At 47.3% G+C, this 21799-nt stretch overlaps 1 protein-coding gene across 1 annotated transcript in view; it reads right to left on the reverse strand.

Moving 5' to 3' along the window:
* The window catches only part of LOC144159881 (uncharacterized), a 71818-nt gene extending 51631 nt beyond the window's left edge, over positions 1 to 20187 (reverse strand). Inside the window, exon 1 of the mRNA XM_077691538.1 lies at positions 20125 to 20187. Coding sequence (XP_077547664.1) covers positions 20125 to 20187 — 63 coding nt within the window. The remainder of the gene's footprint in view (positions 1 to 20124) is intronic.
* Between the last annotated feature and the right edge of the window lie 1612 nt (positions 20188 to 21799).

Genomic DNA, 21799 nt, shown 5'->3' on the forward strand with positions numbered 1-21799 from the left:
CACCCCTCCCCGACTACGAGGGAACGACCAACCAAAACCCTGACGTCGCACTTTCAGAAAAAAAGCTCATTGCGGCAATTGACGAATCCAACCAAGGCAGCGCACCCGGCAGAGACACCATCACCTACCGGTTACTTAACAATCTTAGCGACAAGAGCCGCCTAGACCTCCTAAACCACATCAACAATACCTTGGAACACGGGATAGTACCAAAAAGTGGAAAGAAGCCAAGGTGCCGTTCATACCCGCACCGACAAAAACACCCCACATCACCAACATGCGACCTATCTCCCTCACCTCCTGCGCGGGAAAGGTTGTAGAACTTATGGTTCTCAAACTGCTCGAATAAAGCCTGGAACCATGTACGGTTTCCGCGAAGGTCTCCGCACCCACGCCGTCCTCCTACATCTCCACGAGCTTTTCTTTAACAGAGTGAAAAACCAAACGCTAAGAGCCATCCTGGCCCTCGATCGAAAAGGGGCTTTTGCCAATGTCACTCACACAAGCATACTTTACAACCCCAACAAGGCGGGACGTGGCGAAAAATTCTTTATATACAACAAAACGTCCTCAGCAACCGAACCGCAGTCATCAAGATCGGAGAGGAAAGGTCTCAGCCGATGGAGCTGGGCGTCAGAGGCACACCGCAATGGTCCATCCTTTCGCCCATGCTCTTTAACCTGGCCCTCCTCCCCCTTCCGGCTATCCTCCAAACTATAGAAGGAATAGACCCCGATCTCTACGCAGATGACGAATGGAAGATGCCCTCCAACATGCAGTGAACGCGATCCGCCAATATGCACAATCATGCTGCCTCAGCTGCTCTCCCAAAAAACCTGAACTCCTCGTTATAACACCAAGCAGAATAAATAGTGATAAACCTTTAAAGGGGTCCTGAAATGCCTTCCGCCGATGCATGGATGTACATGTAACCAAATAAAGCAATGTATTAGCAATCTCCTCCTGCAAGAAGTTTGTTAAAGCGATGAGTATTAGCTGAGAAATCGTAAATCAAAAACCGCGAATTATCGTCGCGCCGTATTTCCTCCTCCTTTCAACTGTTTCTTCGCTGTTGGCCTCCCCTCCCATGATGCTCCGCTCCTCAGCGGTGACGTACTTCCGCTATTGCGCTCCCACAGACTGCCGTCTGCTACGGGCCAGCTCTTTCGGCTTTTTCATCTCTGTAGACACCATGGACACAGGCTGGAAAAGCGAACGAATGACCTGGCCGCATGTGTGCGGCCTGGCCTTGCCCTTTCGCGGTGTACGTAGCTGCAGGGCTGCAGTTGGTATCGGCGGCGAACTCGCAGCCGCGTGGGGAGAATCGTGCGCTCGTTCCCTTTGGTGCACCGCGCACTGTTTATCCAAAAAGCGCGGTCTCAGATGTGGCCCCGCTGGTGCCGGGTGTTATTTTGCGGTGGTTGTAATTTCTACTACCGGCGGCATGTGAAAAAAGACATTTTCAACCGACACAGAACCCGTGCACAAAACGCGCCGGATCGGATCGCTTTATCAGCGGCGATGAACGTGAAGGCGAAGAGCAAACCAACGCTGCACTCGATCAGCGAGAACCCGTGTTCTGACAAGCTGCACCCATGTGTTGCATTCAACACTGACGGGAAAGCGTTTGTTTGCACTTGTTTGGATAGTCGTAAAATGTCCAAACACTCCGGCACTCCGCCAGCAGATCAGCCGGCGAGACATTTCGGAAAACATTTGACAGATGGCGCCGTATGCATTAGTGTGTCGCTACGCAAAACTGATGAGACGCTCTACTAAAACTCCCATCGCGGTGTCACGTAGCGGGACGCAAAAATTTAGCGTTTAGCGTATGCAAAGGCCACAAACGCTGTACTAAAACTCTATTAGCAGCAAAATAGCGTGCGTATGTGAAACCGCTTGCGTTTACAAAGCTGCACGCCGAGCGCGTACGTTTCAAACCTAGTGACATCGTTTAAATACACTGGCAAGCACAGTGTAACGTAGTCAGATATCAACCGTATGCTCAGGCGACAAGCAAGAGCTTGTTTTATGTGGGGCGGAGATTGCGCATAAAGGCCCGTTCGCACTTGCGACGAAAGCGAGTGAGAGCGGCAGGAATTCCGTCGCTTTGTCGCGCGACGATCGTTTTTGTCGAATGGTCGGGACAAATTTTGGTTGCGCGACAGAATTCCCGTCGCTTTCGCTCGCTTTCGTCGCAAGCGGGAATGGAAAGTTCTGCCGCTGCCGTCTGCTACGCAGCTCGGAGGTAACCGCGCGATCTGCTCGGGCCGGATGAACGCGCACACTCCCGCACGGCAGCGCCCCAAGCGGCAGACGGCCGCGTACATCGCTCCCGGCGCCCGCCTGGAGCACGCCCTCGGCACACTAGCCAGTATATTTCAAGCACTATAATGGAGGAAAGATTTTTTGCTTCCGATGAACCTAGTTCTTTGCCCCTGTGTTTTTAAATACGTGAAGTGGTTAGCACGTCGTCCTCACGCAGCTCTGTATCGTCGTAGCATCGCTGATTGTCCGAACGAAGCTTGCAGCTAAGCCAATGCAGCGACCGAAGCTGTGTGTGTGTGTGTGCATCGCCTCCTGTGTGTTGTGGACGCGTTCGTTTCGCGATGAAATGCGACATTGTACTTCTGCGGGTGGATAGTGCTTCCCATGGTCTGGATTATCTTTCTCGAACGACGTACCACTCAACCTCGCATTTGGTATGTGCAGTGTGCCTGGCTAAAAGCCTTCTCGCTTGCGCGCCAGAGTTGTGACTTGCTGCTCGTCCCCGCAAACCGGGTGTGAGGTGAGTGCCGTATTTACGACGGGCAGGAGGAGGCAACTCATCGTCTGTCAATCGCGGTTCAGACTTGCAACGCATGTTGTGACGTTGCGTTCGTTCGAAACGCATCTCTGGATTGTTTTGAAGTTGAATAAAATGTACGCGTCAAACCCGGGCATTCGGCTCAGGGCGTTCTCTGCGATTGCACCAAAGAAGTGCCACGGGACTTTCTTTATGGTACGTACTCACGTAAGATAAAATCCACGTCGTGTTATGGCCGTGTTGCATTCAATACAAACGGTTAAGCGTTTGTTTACACTTGTTTCGTTTGTCGTAAAATGTCAAAGCACTCCGGCACTCCGCTGGCAGATCAGCCGGCGAGCCGACGCTGAGCAGACGACTCATCTCTTTGCCGGAAGTGCGTGAAAAAGCCGCCCAATAGCAGGATGTCTAGCTCATGACGAACATCTGGGAATCGATGATGTAGACATGTGAAGATGGCGGCGTCCAAAAACACGAAGGAAAGGGTGAGAAAAAAGCGACAAACTTTGCAACAAAAGTGTGAGCTTTCCGCTGCGCGTAAAAGAGTAATACTTGGCACAGGTGACGTTGGCGACCCAATCTAGCGATTGCGCTAGTTCATTTAGTGTGCTCAAAATGCCTTTCAGGGCCCCTTTAATAACTCTCACCGTCGACGGCACCAACATCAAACCTACATATCAAGTTCGCATCCTCGGCTCACTCTTCAGGAAAACGACAAGGCTGGTGCGGCAATCACCAAACTGCAAACTACATCCGATCAGATCATCCACATGATCCGGCGAGTAACCAATCGTGGAAGGCGACTCAAGCAGGAAGACGTACTTCGGCGGGTTCAATCCTTTGTAGTATCCCGTATACGATACTGAGCCCCATACCACCAACTCCTCAAAAAATATATCGACCAACTCGATGCTATAATCAGATAGTAACCAAACTGGCCCTGGGCATCCCCGTTCATTCCTCCAACGAAAACATCCTGGGCATCGCCAAGCACAACACCGTCCGCGAACTAATAAAGGCCCATCTCTCCAACCAACTAATTTAACTAAGCCAGACCTCAGCGGCACGAGCGTCCCTAGCCAAAATCGGATGGCAGGTGACCTACCATCAACACAAAGACCCATACCGACTATCTGGGCCACCACCATCGAAATTAAACGAATCCCCAAAAACATGAATCCCGATCGCAACAAAGCCACCGAATGGCCAGAGTGAAACCCTGGACAAACTCCTGCACAATAACGATGCAATATTCTACAGATGCCTCACTCCCCATCGGCTGTACATTGGCAACGAGAGCCGTCACAGCAATTGACAAGCTGCGCTTCCCTCGTCACACCTCCTCCGAATCGACTGAGGAAGTGGCCATAGCAATAGCCCTTACTCAACCCGGCACCAAGACTAACATCACAGACTCCCAGAGGGCATACAGCAACTACAGAAAAGCGTTGGTGTCTCTCGCAGCGACGCGCGTTCTCCAAAACAAACACACTCCAAATCCCAAAACCGAGCTCATAGAGGTCAAAACTGAACCAAAGTGTAGAGCCGGGATAGTTGAAAATGGGTCATGACTGGAACTGCGTACAAAAAACTGGACCAAGGGAAGAGAACACACACAACGCAGTTTTCAACTAAATTTATTATAAAAAAAACACACACATATATATAGGCTATGTCACATTATTTCTTGGGGGCACACATGAGCACGGGGACTCCGAATACATGTTACACGTGCGTTGCTAACAGGTTAATCTTTTTATCTAGTAAGACCAGCGATGGGTGACTCACATGGTCATCTTTGTGAGAAGTAATGTGGAAGGTTTCTGTAAACTTTCTTGCCGCCTGTTTCTTGTGGGAAAATAAAATATCTGTGTTATCGAAACATCGTGTGCAACCACATTCTGCGCACTGGAGGGCTGAGTGGGTGAAGGGCCGCCCCTGGAGGCTCAACGAATGCTCTCTTAATCTGATATTGACACAGCGTCTAGTTTGCCCTACATACACATGACCGCACGTCATCGGGATGCGGTATATGACGTTTTTCTTGCATTCAACAAAACGCCGCGAATAACGTATTGTACATGCTTGTGCGCCTTGGGGCTGTTCGAACTTCTTTCGAACCAGAGAGCACACACTACTCAGCTTATTCTTCGGCGAAAACGCCACCTTCACACCAAATCGCGCTGCCACGTTCTTTAATTGATGTGATAAGCGATGCACTTATGGAATTACCGATAACGGGCCACGCTCATTGGGATCCCGTCCTTTTTCTTTGGAACCACTGCCCTCTAACAGGATGGCTTTTTTCACTTTCTTGCTCGCCACTATGGGTCCCAGCGCACTCCGAAGTCGAGGGCAACGAGGTTTCCTATCAACAGGCCCGCGCAGCTATCCCCCGGGCCGAGGAGACTGCACAACAACCCATCACTAGCTGCCGCGAAATACGCAGATACTACAGGGAGGATAGCGCACTTTTCCCCGCAGTTCACCCTAATGCATCTATCGAAAAATTAGAGCCAGGTCTTTTCCACACCATCTACTTCATAACAAAATTTACCCCGCGCGATACGACAAGGAATGCCCTTTATGCGAGCGACTTGGCATGCTCCGCCACGTAATTGGAGTGTCCGACTTTTCCCACACCATCCTTTTATCCTCCCCCCGACCAGCACTGCCTTACTTGAGTGATGGGAGACCTTCCTGCCCAGTCCCGCCCTGGAAGACCAGACCCCACTGATCACCAGAGGCCTGCAGACCCGAACAGCTTATGGATCCCGTGAAGAGAGCCCCACTTCATCTGGAGCCTAACGGCGCCAGAATTGTTTGGCGTATTAAAGTCTATTCTCTCTCTATCTCAAGCTGGACAATGGGCATTAACGAATCGCCCTTCGGGGCGCCTACCTCTGGTTCGACCTCTATAACATGCGCTGCAGGCTTCACGTCACCACCTGCCCCCCTACGATCCGGCGCGTGCTCGCATGCTCTCACTAGTGGGGCACAGCCGGCCGGCGGTACCTACTATTTGGGAGCAGGCGCTTCTACATAAGGAGTAAACTCGACGGCACGTGATCTAGGCGGGCAGGCCGCTACCGGAGGAATTTTCGCAAGATTTCCCTGCTCCTTCTCCCTTGCCAGCCGCTGATCTAGAGCGCGTGTCACCTGCGCAATCTCGAGCTCCAGATACTCGATCGCCGCGAAGGTTGCCGACGAAGGTTGCCGAGAGGGCCCCACGAAAGCCCTGGGCGCCGCCGGAAGCAGCCAGTGTCCAAACCACGAGTGAGCGGTGTGCCGGTGACGCGGAGCGTGGGCAGCGTGGTCTTGTTTCGGGCCTAAGCTCTCTCCTCTCACCGCTAGTCATCGGCACAGCCACGTTCTTCGCCGTGGGTCCATAAAACGGCTTCGGTGTTCTTCGGCGCACACAGCTCGTAAGCTCTACGGACAGACTTTCACTTGCCATCGACTCGACGCAGCCACCAGCCCATCTACGTTTCATCCACCGTACCAGCCCCAGCGGACTGAAGTGAACCAGCTCCTCATTAGTCCTCTCCGAGTCTCGTACATTTTGTTTTCCCGCTTTCCGTACATGCCCATTTGGAGTTTCTTTTTAATAGAATGCGTGTGTTAGTTTAGAGAGTAACCCGTTTCATTCATCTCCGCGCGATCCTGCGCATTCCTTGATAACAAAGGACCACGTTGAATCAATTCATAGTCCGGTAGTTAAAGTCCCCCAAATTATCAACTTCTAACGGAGATACGTTTTGTGTTCAGGGCATAGGGTGTCATTTAAGTTTACGCTTAAACTTGCATCTGATTGAGGAGAGTGGTAGCCTACACCCGGTATGATTACACCATCGGAGCTCTCTGAAGACAGAAAGATGGCTTCCGGGGGACTACTTCTGCCGACTTTGAAGTGACGGTCCGTGTTCAATGGCGATTAACACACCACCATCTGGACTCGATAAACATTCATGGTGATGCAACGCGAAATTGAGTAGTAGTAGCAGAATTTATTATGTTTTGGAGGAGGTGAATGCCATTTTTAGGTTAACATTGCTTCATCACAATTAGATGACTGAATAATGGCGCAGATTTCATCTTGTTTCGCCATGGTAATTCGCATGCTGGGGCCGGAAATAGAAAACTCCACGTAATTTGTGTGTTTGAAAAGGATGGTTTTGGGTGTCCGGAGAAGCTGAAGCTGCTGGTGATATTCTTTATTAGGTGCGAATATCTATCAGTCACTTTACGGCGTCTCTTTCAGTTGCTTTCGAGCTGCCTGATAGTTGTACGACTTCTTCCCTAGAACCACGTTTTTGTAATTCACCTCGATGGGGCCGCATTTTTCACGCGTAAACAGTAGCAGGTCTGTGTAAATAGTGCCGGTTTAAGGCAATATTCTTGAACTACACTGTACGGCATATCTACTTACTTGAAATAATTTGACAATACAGAAGCCTATGTTTTCAAATCAGAAAAGTTAGCAACTATTGGACGCTCTTTCCTCAGCCGGATTGTCCCTATTCGGCGTGCTCTTTCTATGACATTTGTTTGTATTTAATTTTAAGATGATTCTAACAAATATCTCTACAGGTTTTTCGTGGTCTGCACCTGCATCGTTTTGCGTTTCTGGACTTGCTTAAAAAAGGAGGTTACAACGACGCAATCTGTTCCCTCCATCATTGAGCCTATCGTCAGCTTGAGAGGTAAGATTCTCTGTGACGTTTGCCAATTGAGTCAGAAGCTCGGAAGAAGCTCGGACAAAGTTCGAGAAATGAACACCACGTTTTCTTTGTTTTTGTTATGCGATTTTGAGGGTCATTCATTGTTTCTTGAGTTGTTCCACAGTTGTTTGTGTGAGGAGACAATTTCACCTTGGCCTTCTTTGAGTGCTCCAGATAAACAGGCCGCTGCAAAATCTATGGGGTTTATATAGCAGAATACCTGAAGAAAAACTCCGGTTTGGGTTTTAGTAAAAAATAAGTTTTTCGCCTAAAGGTACATTGACTTTCTGGCCAGTAATCAAGAGGTCGACCAGTAGCTTGTAATTATGGCGCTTATACGGGCTGCTGCAGCAGCTCGCTTAGCTCGCTGTGTGGAGTTAAGCAAAGCACGAATTTATTGAACCAAACCAAATACCGCCTTGGCCTTCGTATGTATAACTATTTTGTATATTCGAAACTCCAAGCTACAAATACTACAGTGCTTATTACCCTTTGCACGTAAGGGTATTCACCATGTACACTGCCCCCGTATAAGATAATGGAAACACCAAGATATTCGAACATGCTAAAACTGAATGTTTTCGATTCTACCACACGTTATCTCATCTTGGGAGGCACAGATGGTGCCCTCGACCGGGCAATATTCACCTTATGCGGCATCATTTACATATCTCGATTTTTGGTCATTTGCTCATATGTATTAGCAAATGAAACTTTTATGACCGTTTAAGGTATTTGAGCTAATATTGTCTGACATATTTCCACTAAATGGTTGTTTTTTTCTATTTTTTCAATGATCGAAATGTTTATGAGGTCATAAATATTTAGGCTCCACTCCTGTGACCTATCAAATGTTACTTATATAGAAATTAATATTTCAAGGCAAAATGCCTTGTTTGCGTGCTCCGGATAACCAGGCAGCTGCAAAATCTATGCCGTTTATGGGCAGAATGTTTGAAAAGAACTCTTACGTTTGGTTTTAGTAAACAATAAGTGTTTCGCCTGAAGTTATATTGAGTTTGTGGCCGATAATCAAGAGGTCGACCACTAGCTTGCACTTACGGCGCTTATACGTGCCGCTGCAGCGGTGCACTTACTCTTGGCTACGCGGAGTTAAACAAAGGACAGATATATTGAACCAAAGCAAACACCCCCTTGGCCTTCATATCTATAATATTTTATATATTCGAAACCCGAGCAACAAATACTACAGTGCTTTCTACCCTTTGCACGTAGGGGTAGGTATTCAGTCTGGGTGGCGTGTGACTGGCGGTGGTAACCGGCCGGTGACCATTGGAGCTCACGGATGATCTTAGCCTGGACCTCACAGTCCGAGCTGCACAACGCCTTCGCCCAGTGCTCTCCGTCTGTGAAAGGGGGGAATGGGTTTTGGGAGCACTGCCACATACAGTTGTCCTGGGTATCGAGGGACCCGCCGTGGGGGCACAAAGGGGTGGGGTAGAAAACAAGGGTAGATAAGGTGAAGTTGATATTGGCAGGGGAGTGCATGTGTCTGGGTGAGTCGCCATAGCCGTCCCTCTTTATTCGACAAGGTCGGAGCGGTTCGGGGTAGTAGGCGGCGGGAGAGGCGGTAGTGCGAGGTTAGGTCGTGGAAGGTAACAAGTCTATCGCGGGCTGATAGGGCTCCCTGGAAGGGCTCTAGGCCAGGACCAGCTCGGACAATGAGCTCTGGAGCGGCCCTGTGTGCTGCCTCGTTCTCCCCTACACCCGTATGGGCCGGAGTCCATACAAGCTCGACTGGGGTGGTGGGAGAAATTTGAAGGATTTTGAGGGCCAAAGGCGAGATAATTCTGTGGCAAAATTTTGAACGGCGGTTTTGGGATTGATGATTACGATGGAGGTGGGTGGCCTGAGTTTGAAGGCTAGAGCTACTTCCGTCTCTCCCGCGGTCACCGGGGGGTGAGTGTGCAGAGTAAGAGAAGCAAGAGAAGGGGCGTCAGGGCGAATAATGACCGTATCGGCATAAGCTTCACGGTTTCCGTATCTCACAGCGTCAACGTCGACCATGGAGGGGGTGAGTGGGTACCGCTTGGTTAACTTCCTCGCCCTGTGCTCCCTGCGCGTTCGATGAAACGTCGGGTGCATATTGCCCAGTTGGGTCTCACCGTTATTAGCTCATAAATGTGGCTGGGAATGGGAATGGGCGCGTCAATAAGTAACAAAAGCTTGATCAGGGCTAGTTGGTTCAACATACTGAATAAATTTGAGGCGCTAAACAACGGGGACCAAAGAAACACGTAGACACAGACAAGGCGCCTTGTCTGTGTCTACGTGTTTCTTTGGTCCCCGTTGTTTAGCGCCTCAAATTTATTCAGCGCGTCAATAAGGAATGGGCTGTCAACTCGCAGCCGTCGGAGAAGCATTCTGCCTGTAAGCGTGGCTGGAAGACGTGTGAGTTTACCGAAGATATGCGCCTCAATCAAATCTTGGGTGGTGTTAAAGTCCCCAAGTGATTTATGGCCGGCAGTGGATGGGTGCTGAGGTACCTGCGGTGGTGTTTTATAAATTTTCCGACTTAAACAACTAATTTTAGCATTTTCCGTGTGCGAAGGGAGCACGTAGGGAAGAGAGTAAATGATGCAAATAATAATAAAATCCTCTATCAGCCGAAGGTGATCTGCCTCTCTGAGCTCCTGATGTCGGATAGCTATAGGACGTATGCGATTGATAGTTTGACTGACCTGTTGTAGGGAGGCGTGCTATGAACGTGGTGCTAGCACGGTTGCTTGGTATGTATAGGCCTAAGGTCTTCACGCATTGCACCTGGGGAGCGGGTTGTTCGTGAACTAGGATTGTAATATCCGGAGGGGAATTGTCTCTTCTGGTAGGTTAAGCAGGCATGTAAAGTAGCTCCGTTTTTTTCGGCGGGGAGTCAAGACCAATGCCACGAGCGTAGGCAGCCGCTACATCTGTTCCATGTTGAATGGTGTTTCAATATTGCCATCACTGCCCCCCGTCGTCCACAAGGTGATGTCATCGGCATAAAGACTGTGATGATAGTATGATTCAACTGCTGGGGGATATTAATCATCGCTATATTGAACAACAGTAGCATCAGCACACCCCCTGTGGGGTGCCAATTGAGGGTAGGTGTGTTATGTCAGAGCGGAGGTCGTTGACCTGAAGGACTGCAGTTCGATCGGTAAGGAAATCGTGAATGTAATTGTAAGTACGAGCCCCCGGGGCTAGGGCTGTCATGTTTTGCAGAATGGCTTTGTCTGAGACTCGGTCAAAAGCCTTTCCCAAAGTGAGGGCGAGTATCACTGCAGAGTCTATACGAGACTGGGGAGATATAATGTCGTCCTTTATATGGAAGTGACCGTCCTGAGTGGAGAGTCTGGCCCTAACGCCGAACCTGGTGTGGGGAATTGTCCTGTGTGGGTGAGATTCTGTACCATGCGTGCGTGAATGACATGTTCAAGGACCATTCCCACTGTTACGTTTTGGCCCTGCTGTGATCTAGGCCGACGCAGAAAGTCGACGCCGGATGCCGAAGACGCCACGTTTATTGCGGCTCACTTGTCGACAGAAGAGAGAAAAAACTCCCACCTCCCCTCGCGGGAACCCCTGTGTAGAAGCGACGCATAGGGGGTTCACGTTGCCGCGTGGAACAGCGGAGGAACGGCGCTTGAACGATAGAGCGGAGCGGCGCAGGCACCGCGTTTTATGGCGCGCATAACGGTGAGGGGACGCGCCGGCGCCAGTGCGTCTGCCGCGGCTGTGACGCAAAACAATCCAACACAATCCACTTTCTTCCAATCCAATCCAATTGCATTCCAATCCAATCCAATCCAATCTCCTCCAACCCAAGCCAAGCGAAGCCAAGGGAATCCATTCGAATCCAATCCAATGCCCCTCGCGAGAGAGTGTTCGCTATCTGAGAGGAGAGGGGGTGAGCGGCGGAGAGCGCAGCTCACGCGGCGAGGAGAATGGGGGAGGGGTGGACGCCGACAACAACGCCGACGACGCGGGATGCAGGGACAAGGCGAGTGAACGAGATGCAGTCGAATCTAGAAAGAACTCAGCGGCGGAGTTCGCGTTTGCTTTTAAGCCCCACCGTCGCGAGGGAGAGTGGGAAACAGCACAAGCATAGTTATTCCACGTGCGCTGGCGTCACACGAGAACGCTGATCGCTTCTGGCCGGCGTTTTCGGTTTCTTACACGTTCGCTCGACTGCAGACGCTTTGGAACGACTGGTCTTGCTTCGACGCTGATTGAACGCACACACACACACACACAAACACACCTGCGCTCTAGCGCCACAGCTATCGGCTGGTATGGCTCGTTCTAACATTGACCGCTCTAGTGGAAATGCTTTGCCAGATTGAAGGTGCGCTTGCGCTGCAGCGCAACACTACACAAGCGGTGAGGGAGTTGGACCGGAGGTGCGCGAGGTCGAGAGGCTTGTCGGGTTTAGGAAGCACGCAGAGATTCTAACATGTCAAAACTGAATGCTTCTAATAACAGCATTGTGGGTCACAGTGGTAAAGACAGATTTTGCTGCAAAGGTGAAAAACATGTTCTTTATGTTACGATTTTGTTAAGCCCGCTATAAGGAGGTTGTGATTGTCAAGGAGTTTACTACAAAGAAGAAAGAAAATCTGGACACCCAGCGATTAGAAAATGGTGCTGGTAGCCTGTAATGAATCACAGGAGTTTGCCGTCAAGATAAGAAAGCTGTCATGTGATGTTTTCGAGAAATGGGTAACTGAAAATTCATCTGCATTTTCTGAATAAAATATGCCTGAACGAAGGCTGTTGTGGAAAATGGAAGAGAAGTAAGCTTTGTAGCTCACGTCAGATCGCTCTTTTCACGAAACATTTCTATAGTGTTATAAATTTCTACATCGATTACGTAGAATGTAGTAAGGGCACAGTGTTAAATCTACACTTTTAACGACTTTCAAACGTCGTTATAGTAACATTGCCCGCGAGAAGACAGTAGCAGCAACGCAATCACTTTCTTTCTTATAACATGCTAGCATTGCTCGACGACGTACATTGCAGAGTTTATGAAGGTGTTCTGCACTTTCGGTCCATTCTAGGGTCTTTAATGTGGGAATGTAACCTATCATTCACAGTACTACATAATTTTTCGATTCTACTACAATTTATCTCATCTTGGGAGGCAGAGATGGTGCCCTCGTCCAGTCAATATTGGCCTCATGCGGCATGATTTACATGTCTTGATTTAGGGCCATTTGCTAATACGTATTAGCCAATGCACTTTTTATGACCGTTTAATGTATTTGAGAACAATATTTTGCGACCTATTTGCACTAGATCGATGCTTTTTTTAATTTTTCCAACAATGGAAATGTTGATGAGGCCATTAATATTTAGGTACCACTCTTGTGAACTATCGATTATATTTATCTAGGAAATAATACTTCAAGGGAGGATTCCTAAACTCTCCGCACATGAAACATTGGAAGTAAACAAAATACGCAGCTGCTTTTACATATCCATTGTAATTTCTGTTTGTACAATTTGTCACCCTCGATGATTTCTCCACCTGTTGTTCATATGAGGTTCCCTATTTGTAACCTGTCATCAAGAAAAATTTTTTGTCGCTTCGTGTAGAAGAGAGCACGAACGTTACCGAAAAGTGACATTCTTTCATTTTGGTATACTCAAATAGTCGCGAATCGGTGCGCGTAAACCCAAAGGTGCGCCAAACGCACCTTTTGGTTTTCGCTATTGTGGGTACAATACGTCGGTAGTATTGGTCGCCTCAAGGCATGGCTACCGAGTGATTAAAGCGCTGTGAACGACACAGCAGGCGTGGTGATGGGGATTACCAGCCGAGCCACAGAGCGCGTGTTGAGAGGAGACCCCCTATTGGAGGCCGAGCTTACGACAAAGGCTTTGGTGGCACTCCGATCGCAGAAGGTGGCGAATGCAGTACGCATTCACTACTTCGACTAAAATCAAACGCTCTGTCATGCCTTTTAGTGAACCAGAGACCAGTACGGCCTTTGGCCTTTCGAGCGCATGGTAATACAACTAACGAAGAAGTGCAGGAGATATGGGTTGGGTGTCGATTGAAGTTAAAGAAGCTCAGAGTAAATTATGTTTTGATGGGAGCTAGAGAACAATGTATCAACCTCGGCGGACGGCGGAAGTTTTAAGGTAGCTATGCACAAAAAGCAGGGACACTGAGTGGCTACGGAAGACTAGAAGGCTAAAAAATAAAGCAAGGCGCATAGAAACCAGTAAATTGAGCGGAAAAATGGAAGCTAAAACGTTGTTGGAGATGTACATGGAAGACAAACTGGACTTCAGAAAAAACATGTCTATGACAATTCCAAGCCCAGTAATTTGCTTTTTTAGGTTACAGCAGGTTGCTCGCGAATACGGAGATGTGTGTGGAAGTATACACAAAACAGTGGCGGTCCCAAGGGGTGGGGGGGGGGGGTGAAGGGGGCGGTCGCCCCTCCCAAAGAGGTCCTCAGTTTCTTATTTTTAGTTTTTTTAATCATTCCACTTGCGCGAAGTTAAATTTTAGCTGATTGCACCGCATACGCGCATACGCCTCCATGGTTATCACCCCCTCCGCAGAATTGGTGCAAGGAGGGGAGCGATTCTTTATTCGCCTCGCCCCCCCCCCCCCAAAAAAAAAAAACGCCCCCACCAAAACCAATCTCTGGGACCGCTACTGACACTAAAATAATGATGGGGTTGCCTGGTCTACAGGAACTATGCGGCCCATTGTGTTTGACTGGGAGTGTATCAATAAAATCTACACCAGTAAAATATTCCGCTTCCAGATTCCGTAATATAAATGGTAGCATAGAGGAAATAACCTTCAAGGCTGTTAAGGCGACGAAAAGAAGCTCAAGGTTTATAGACTGTGGTTGTCATGAACTTAATAAACTGTTTATTGCGAAAACACATGCACTCAATTTATTGCACCTCGTATTGAGTTTCTATCGAGCGTGCAAGGCTCCCAACATATTGATTGCGGTCGTTAGAAAGTCTACCTTTTCTTATGGAATCAAACAAATTTATAAGGCTGGGCGTCGGTTAAAAAATTTTAAACTGATTATTCGGTACACTTTAACAAGTTCATTGATTGATTATTCAAATGAGTTGGTTAAAAAAGAAAAGATAAAGATATGTTACTAATATTCATAGCAATATTTAAAATAACATAGATACGCTTTTCGACCTGGTCGCACCGACAGTCCCGATTATGTGAGCGCCATTATTATGGCGCTGATGAGTGTGGTACGCTGATCATAGCGTTTGTCCCTCGCACTATTTCTATAATTAGGAACAGCGACACTCGTCGTAATTGCACGTGTGTCGATTAATCGGGGTTTATATGGGGTGATTTCTGATCAGATGCACAAAGGGTCGCTTTAAATTTGCCAAAATATTCATATCGTTACCTGATTATTGTAATGTCCAGATTCAGAAACATTTTCTCTGCAAATTTTTTGTCGAAATGTAAAAATGTTTACAACGCGACAAGGTGGACCACCCTCCCTTGCTACCTGCCCGTGCGCCTCGGCCAACTTTAGCACCGTTCGTCTATCTAAGAAAAATTTCACACGGGGCAATTCGCAAATTTTATGCTTCCGCGGTAGCATGAAAACTCTGAAGTGGATTATTTCTTTGCCCAGTTCATGAACAAATATTCTATGCTTACCGTTCCGTAAAATCGATGTACATACACGCTGACCGTCTGTCTTCCCACACTGCACGAGTGGGCCCTAAGGTTTGCGTGTGACGATTCGCTGAGTGCTAAAGCATGAAACGCTTGGAATATTATTTGCGTCATCCATAGATTAAGAACCAGAATGTTTTGTCCACTCATCCGAAGTCTAAATACAACAAAAGCGATGTGGCACATTGTGAATTTTATAAACAAAAATATGAGGAGGGCTCGTAGTCGGCGCATCGAGCGTTCGTACGTTGACTTAGATGTGGAAAATCAGATCAAACATGCACCAAGATTTAATTCACGAGCAAGACCTCACGCCCAAACAACACCACTGGGATTGATGGCAAAGTGGAGCGCTTACCATGGACACTTTATGAAAAAATTGGCCGCGTATCTGCACCTTTCGTCGCAAATGTCGTTAAAAGACGATAGTCTTTGGAGAAATTTTCCAAGGAAATGCCCCCTCTGCTTTCTCGCTCACCTCTCATGCTGTTCCTGTACCGTTGTGCTCATTCCAAAGTAAACACACTAAAGGTTTGCGTAAGGCGATTTGAATTTACCGCGTTCCACTGCTACAGGCCGGGTTCCTCGATGCCAGCGCTGCAGTACGGCGGAGACGCGCGTGAATGGAGGCGGCCGACTAGAAGATTTATAGAGCCGCGTGGCCGTGCTACAGTGCCTAGAATATTCTAGGCACTGTAGCCGTGCTCCACGTGCGTTCCAAGCAGAACGTGGAACCTAGCTAGTGGAACCTTTCGTTGCTGTTGCCGCGTGATTTTTTACATGCCGCCAGGAGGCGGCGGTTTTCTACAGTAGATGTTATAATATCATTTGCTATCGAAAAACCAAGCATCCATGAATTTTTTAATAAAGGAACTGTGTAGATATCCCTTGTGTACTAATTTCCTGTCTTATACCCAGACATTTTGGTCTGTCTGTCCGTCTGTCTCTCTGTGACTTGATTCAGCCACCCAGCCAAAGTAAAACTGATATTGCGCAATAGTCTTATATACTCACAGCCACATGTAAACATCTTAACCCGGTTTATATGTTCATACTTGTCAACTTTGTCGAACAAGAGCTAATTAGATGCTCTTTGACATACAATACCAAGTTTTACTTCAACACTGACGATAGAACCATGAAAAAATCTGAAAGTAAGAACTTCGTAAAAAACCTACAGAAAAAGATAGAAAAAAGCGTAAATATAAAAATATTAAAACATAATAAAATTATTTCAGGATATACAAAATATAACACAATGCTTTGTTTCTTCATCGCAAAAGTTTGATGCGGCTAGGTGTAACTGGTTTTTTGTTTTGTGTGTGATCTTTTTGACACTAAGGCCATGGCTACGTCGTCGCCCAGGTACACGGCGGGCTCTCGTCTCGGCGAAAACTTCATCCGTTTCTGAACTCGTGGCAGGAGATCACCACCATAGGTAGTTAACACCCTAGCGAACAAATATAAACCAGCCAGAACATATTTCGAGCGCACATATTTACTCCACAGCCAATTGAAACCGAAACCAACACCCACCTTTGAGCGCGATTTGATGTTCCAGGCTGATCGACACCCGAATCCTCACTCGAGCTGAAATCCAATCTCTAAAGCCACATTCCGACTCTTCACTGCCTCTCTCATCGTTAAAATCCACAGTAGAAGGCGAAGATATGCGAGACGAGACGAGGCGGATTTCTTATCGCGCTCGCGCGAGTATGACGCCATGTTTGTTTACATTTGAAACCACTGCCCGTGAGAATAAAATATCTGACGCGTTGCCGCCTGGCGATAAAAAAAGAAACTTCACAAAAGAGAAAACTCCAGTTTTCAAACTATCTCCTAAATGTCGCTAGGTGTTCCATCGAGCGAAAATTTGTATTCTGCAGGCTCGCGAAACCATCGATCATATGTGATCGAAGGCCTATGGAGCGGTCCCGAAAGAGTTAAGAAGCCCAAAAAAGACTATCGTCTTTAAAAAACTTGTCAGCTCCAGGGATTGTGCTTGTCGCTTGCGCTACACTGAGGGGCGGCTGGAAGAGTTCGTGCTCATAATGCCTTTTCGAGGCAGCTACTGTTGTAGTAGTCGATATTCGTATGAGGAAGGCACAGCTCGAGCAAAAGGAGGGCACGCCGCACTTATAAATGCATCTCTGCACCACTGCTCTGCACTACGGCGAAGAAGTGCAAGAGCGAAAGACATCACGTGGCCACTAAACGTACGTCACGTGTGACGTCGCGTGTTTTTTTTAATGCGGAGCATTTGTTAGTCGCACGATGTCGCGCTTCGGCGTCGGCGCCATCCACACGCTCACTGCGCATGCGCGTCGCGTCGAGGCGCAGGTGCGCGTCTCTCCCCCGTACCCTCCTTGCTCTCAACAACAGGTGCGGCGGTGCGGGAGGAGCGCGTGTACCCCGTGCGCTCCGTCGCTCTCAACAACAGCTGCGGCGGTGCGGGGGGAGCGCGTCTGTGTGTGCATGCGTCAAAGCTACCCGTGCGCTGCGTCGCGCTAACAGTAACGGCGGCAGGGCGTGTACACGTGATAACAGCGTGGTGGGTGCGTGGAAAGTTCGCGCGCTTGTGTACGGAAGTGTGCGCATGCGCGTCTCTCCACCGTACTCCTCTCCCTCGAACGCGGGCGGTGTGTATATAAGCGGCGGATTGCGCGTTCCGAATTCAGTCAAAGGCGTCTTTGCTTGGCTTTCGCTTGACTTGACGCTTTGCTTGACTCGAGTAGATGCGATGGAAGCAACGTCTTCACCAGTTACGCAATCGCACGACCGCTCCTCAAAGACCCCTTGACAGTGCACTTTAGTGACCACAAAGCAGTCATCTTCTCCGTCCAATACAACGACGGCACCAAGCAATAAAGACAGACTTTAACTTCACACTCCTCACCTTCGCTTCTCCATCATTCAATAAATAATAATAATAAAGACGAAATAACAATTAAGCAATCCCAAACCATACCCAATTACGCAACATTCACGCGATACCCCCACCACTCTGCGACGCATTTACTCGAGTTCCCACCGTGGGAAGATGCGGGCGGGTTTTTTCTTTTTTTGCTGCGGGTTCCGTGAAATTTTGCTGCCTTTCTTTTTTTTCACACACGCGCTCGTACGTTTGGCGTTCGGCGTTGCATGCACGCTCCGCAAGTTGACGCGCTGATCTGGTACCGATTTTTCTTCTCCACCTTTGTCCTTGCTTCGAGGCATCCAGATTTTCTGCCGCACTTGCATTTCGGCGCTCACATGTGGTTTCAGTTCTGCTTCTCCCTTCGTGTTCTTGTGCGTGCATGGGTGGGCGCACACATCTAGTCATTTTTTTACATTGTGGGAGGCAAACAACTTCGACGGTTTTTTTGTTTTTCAAAAGAGATGGGACAGGCATGTCTGGCCGACAGCTTAATTTAGACAAAAATTTTATATATATCTCCTTGTGCACAGGGGTAAGCGTATCTGAAGTTTTTTTGTGCAAAAAACTTTTCTTTCTTAAAAAAACTATCGGCTCGGGTAACTGGCGCACTGAGCGGCTCGCGGAAAATTTGAAACTTCTACCACTGCAAAACAAAAACTACTGCAGGTGACGCCCTAGTTATTTTGATGTGAAGGCTTTGCACACTCTCAAATGATTTAACGTATATTCGTGTTTGGCGTGCGGAGCGAATGTTCTTTTAATAAAATTTCTGAATTAGAAATTTTTATTGGAAAAATGGCCAAATGTGGGGTCTTTTCCCTCTGCATCTAAAAAAACTAGGTAGTTCAAATTTTTTAGAGTTATTCTTCGGTTCTTGTTCAATCTTCGGGCCTATTTTAGTTGATGCAGTCAAGACTTCCATTTTATAAAAAGCCCTCTACTGCAGCTAGTAACGCACTTTGGTATATTTTGAAAGGCAATTAAAAAACCATCTTTGATTTTTTTTTTTTCACAAAATAAAGCTAAGGATGCTCTATATCAACTTCATCAAAAACGTATTGCAATATATTTTTTGCAGCAACAAAGCTCCATATATGGCCTTGTTAGCAGTATTGCGGTGACGTAATCAAGTGGTTTTTAAGAAACTTACGAACGCAATGTTGGTCAACAAAAGGTCGTTACAATAAGAAAATCCTTAAGCAAACATTGCGGTGAGCGGCTTTGTTGAAATTAAGCGTGACTAAAGTTCCCTGCGATTTAACAGGTTGTAGAAAGGCACCCGAAGTGGATCGTTCAAGCTAGCGCTCTCGCTCTTCCGGATGCGTCTCTTCATGCACTGCTCACTGTTTTTCTTTGCGCGTTGCGTAGGCCCACTCGCATATACACCGGGCCTCTCGGGAGCCTCCGGGGAGCATAGGCAATGCCCGAGCTGAGGCGAACTTGTAACATCGGAGGAAGTGTCCCGGCGGCAATAAATAAGCACTGACGAGCGGCGGCTGAACTTCCTGCCTAGTTTTAGTACAATGTGATCGCATGATTCCCAGCAAAATAAAAAAGTATCAAACAGAACATACAAGCACCAACATAGCCGCCGTGAGGAATAAAAGGAGGCAGCTTGAAAAAAACGCCCTAGCTCGGAACTGTTTCTGTGTGATCATCGCCTTCGGTGATTCACGCACATCGACGAGCCCAAGAAGGTCCAATAGCCCAAAAGTAGTGCGGAGCACGTGTTTTGTGCTGATTATTGAAGAGAGCATAAGAAAAAAAAATTGCGTCAAGAAGGAACTTCCGTAGCGTGAAAGATCAGGACACTGGAACAAAAGATCCCGTTCAGCCGACTAAACAGCATGTACATCTTGGCCCGTATTTAAGGTCACTAAACAGTTGCCAAACTGGGATCGTTTGCATCTAAAACTCTTTAGGTTGCCGCTAACCTGCCATTAGCAACTCCTGCTTCATACACAAGTAAATGACAGTAATGACGTACGGCCTCGTCGGCGCTAAGCGCTCCGAAGTAGCAGATGGTGCCACAGAGATCCTTGGGAACCATTTCGTGTGGATTCAGATTTTCAGTGAACAGCCCACGGGTGCTATTTCCGAAGTTTGAAGAGTTTGCGAGTAACAGATCATACAACTGAAATTCACATAGTTCGAACAAACGCATAATTGGCAGCCTTGGTTCATTAGACATTTTTGTATCACTCTATGGCTTCATTGTGTTTCATCCTAAATATTACAGCAATCATTTAAAGCCCAGCGGCCTTAAATAGGTCACGTCTCCCATTGCGTGGTGCAGCCGCAACCAGTCGAGGAATATATATACCAAACATGGGCTCGGAAGCCGGTGCTTCAACATGAGATTTAGGGGCGATGTACTTGATACACGCCCAATTTCAACAAAGCATGCTCACCGCAATGTTTTTCTTTATTATTTTCTCTGTGTAACTGTCATTTCTCTCTCGACATTGCGGTCATAAGCTTCTTGCAACCACTTGTGTGTTACCCCAATACTGCTAACAAGGCCATATTTGATGCTTTCTAGCTGTAAAAAAACAAAAATGAAATTTTTGAACCATGTTTTTGATGTAGGTGATCAAGAGCAACCTCTGCTTTAATTTCTGAAAGTATCAAAAAGAAATTGAAGCTGGCCTTTTGTTTAATTGGATTTCAAAAGAAACCAAAATTCGTTGCATAGCTGCCGTGGAATGCTTTTTTGAAATTGAACAAGAACAGAAGAATAACACCAAAAAATTTCAACTGCCTACCTTGTTTAGATGCAGGGGAAGAAGGCCCCACATTTCCCAAATTTAAAAAAAATTTATTTGGGATTTTTTTAGAAAAATTGTTCTGGACGCCAAACACGAATACGTTGTATCATTTGGGAGTGTGCAAAGTCTTCATGTAAAAATAACTAGGGCTAGAGCTGCAGTAGTTTTTGTTTTGCTATGGTAGAAGTTTCAAATTTTACGCGAGCCTCTCAGCCGACTTTGTGAATTTTTTTAGGAAGAACATTTTTGTCCACAAATTAACTTCCGATATGTTTACCCCTGTGCACAAGGAGCTGTATATAAAATTCTCGTCAAAACAAGAGATGTCGACGCGTGTACCAACGCCAGGTACTGTGTGATTTGGGTTTTAGTTCGTGAAGACACTGTTTTGCGATGGCGTCGCGGGGTTTAATCAAACTGGTTTATAATAACGTTAAGCCTAAGACACCTCCAGAATATTTTTATCAAAACATAAATTGATTGAACACCATACAGTTTCGTTATCACCAATGTACGTGATACGGTAGTACGTTAACGAGTCACCAGAGTGCGAACGCAAGTGGGCATGTTCCGGTAGATCCCAGAACACAGTACACTGAATAGAAATATGCCATTCACGGCAGCAGCAGTTGCTTATTAAAAAAGAAAACGCGAAAGCACTAAAAACAAGTATAATTGCCTTATTCAATTTTCTTGCGGCATCGCCAGTCATTAGGGATGAAACAGGCCAGGTGGAGCCTGTGTGAGAATTTTTATGAAACAAACATTAGGCAGATTAAAGTAAATACATGTAAATGAAGAGTAAATGCACACCAGAACTTTACTTCTGCTGAGCACGTTGTTTTAAAAGATAAAATTCAGCTCTGAAGGAATATTGACCAGATTCTGCCACTA

This window comes from Haemaphysalis longicornis, unplaced genomic scaffold (assembly GCF_048455015.1).
Source record: "Haemaphysalis longicornis isolate Haplotype H1 unplaced genomic scaffold, Haemaphysalis longicornis Haplotype H1 scaffold_10, whole genome shotgun sequence".
Lineage (NCBI taxonomy): Eukaryota > Metazoa > Arthropoda > Arachnida > Ixodida > Ixodidae > Haemaphysalis > Haemaphysalis longicornis.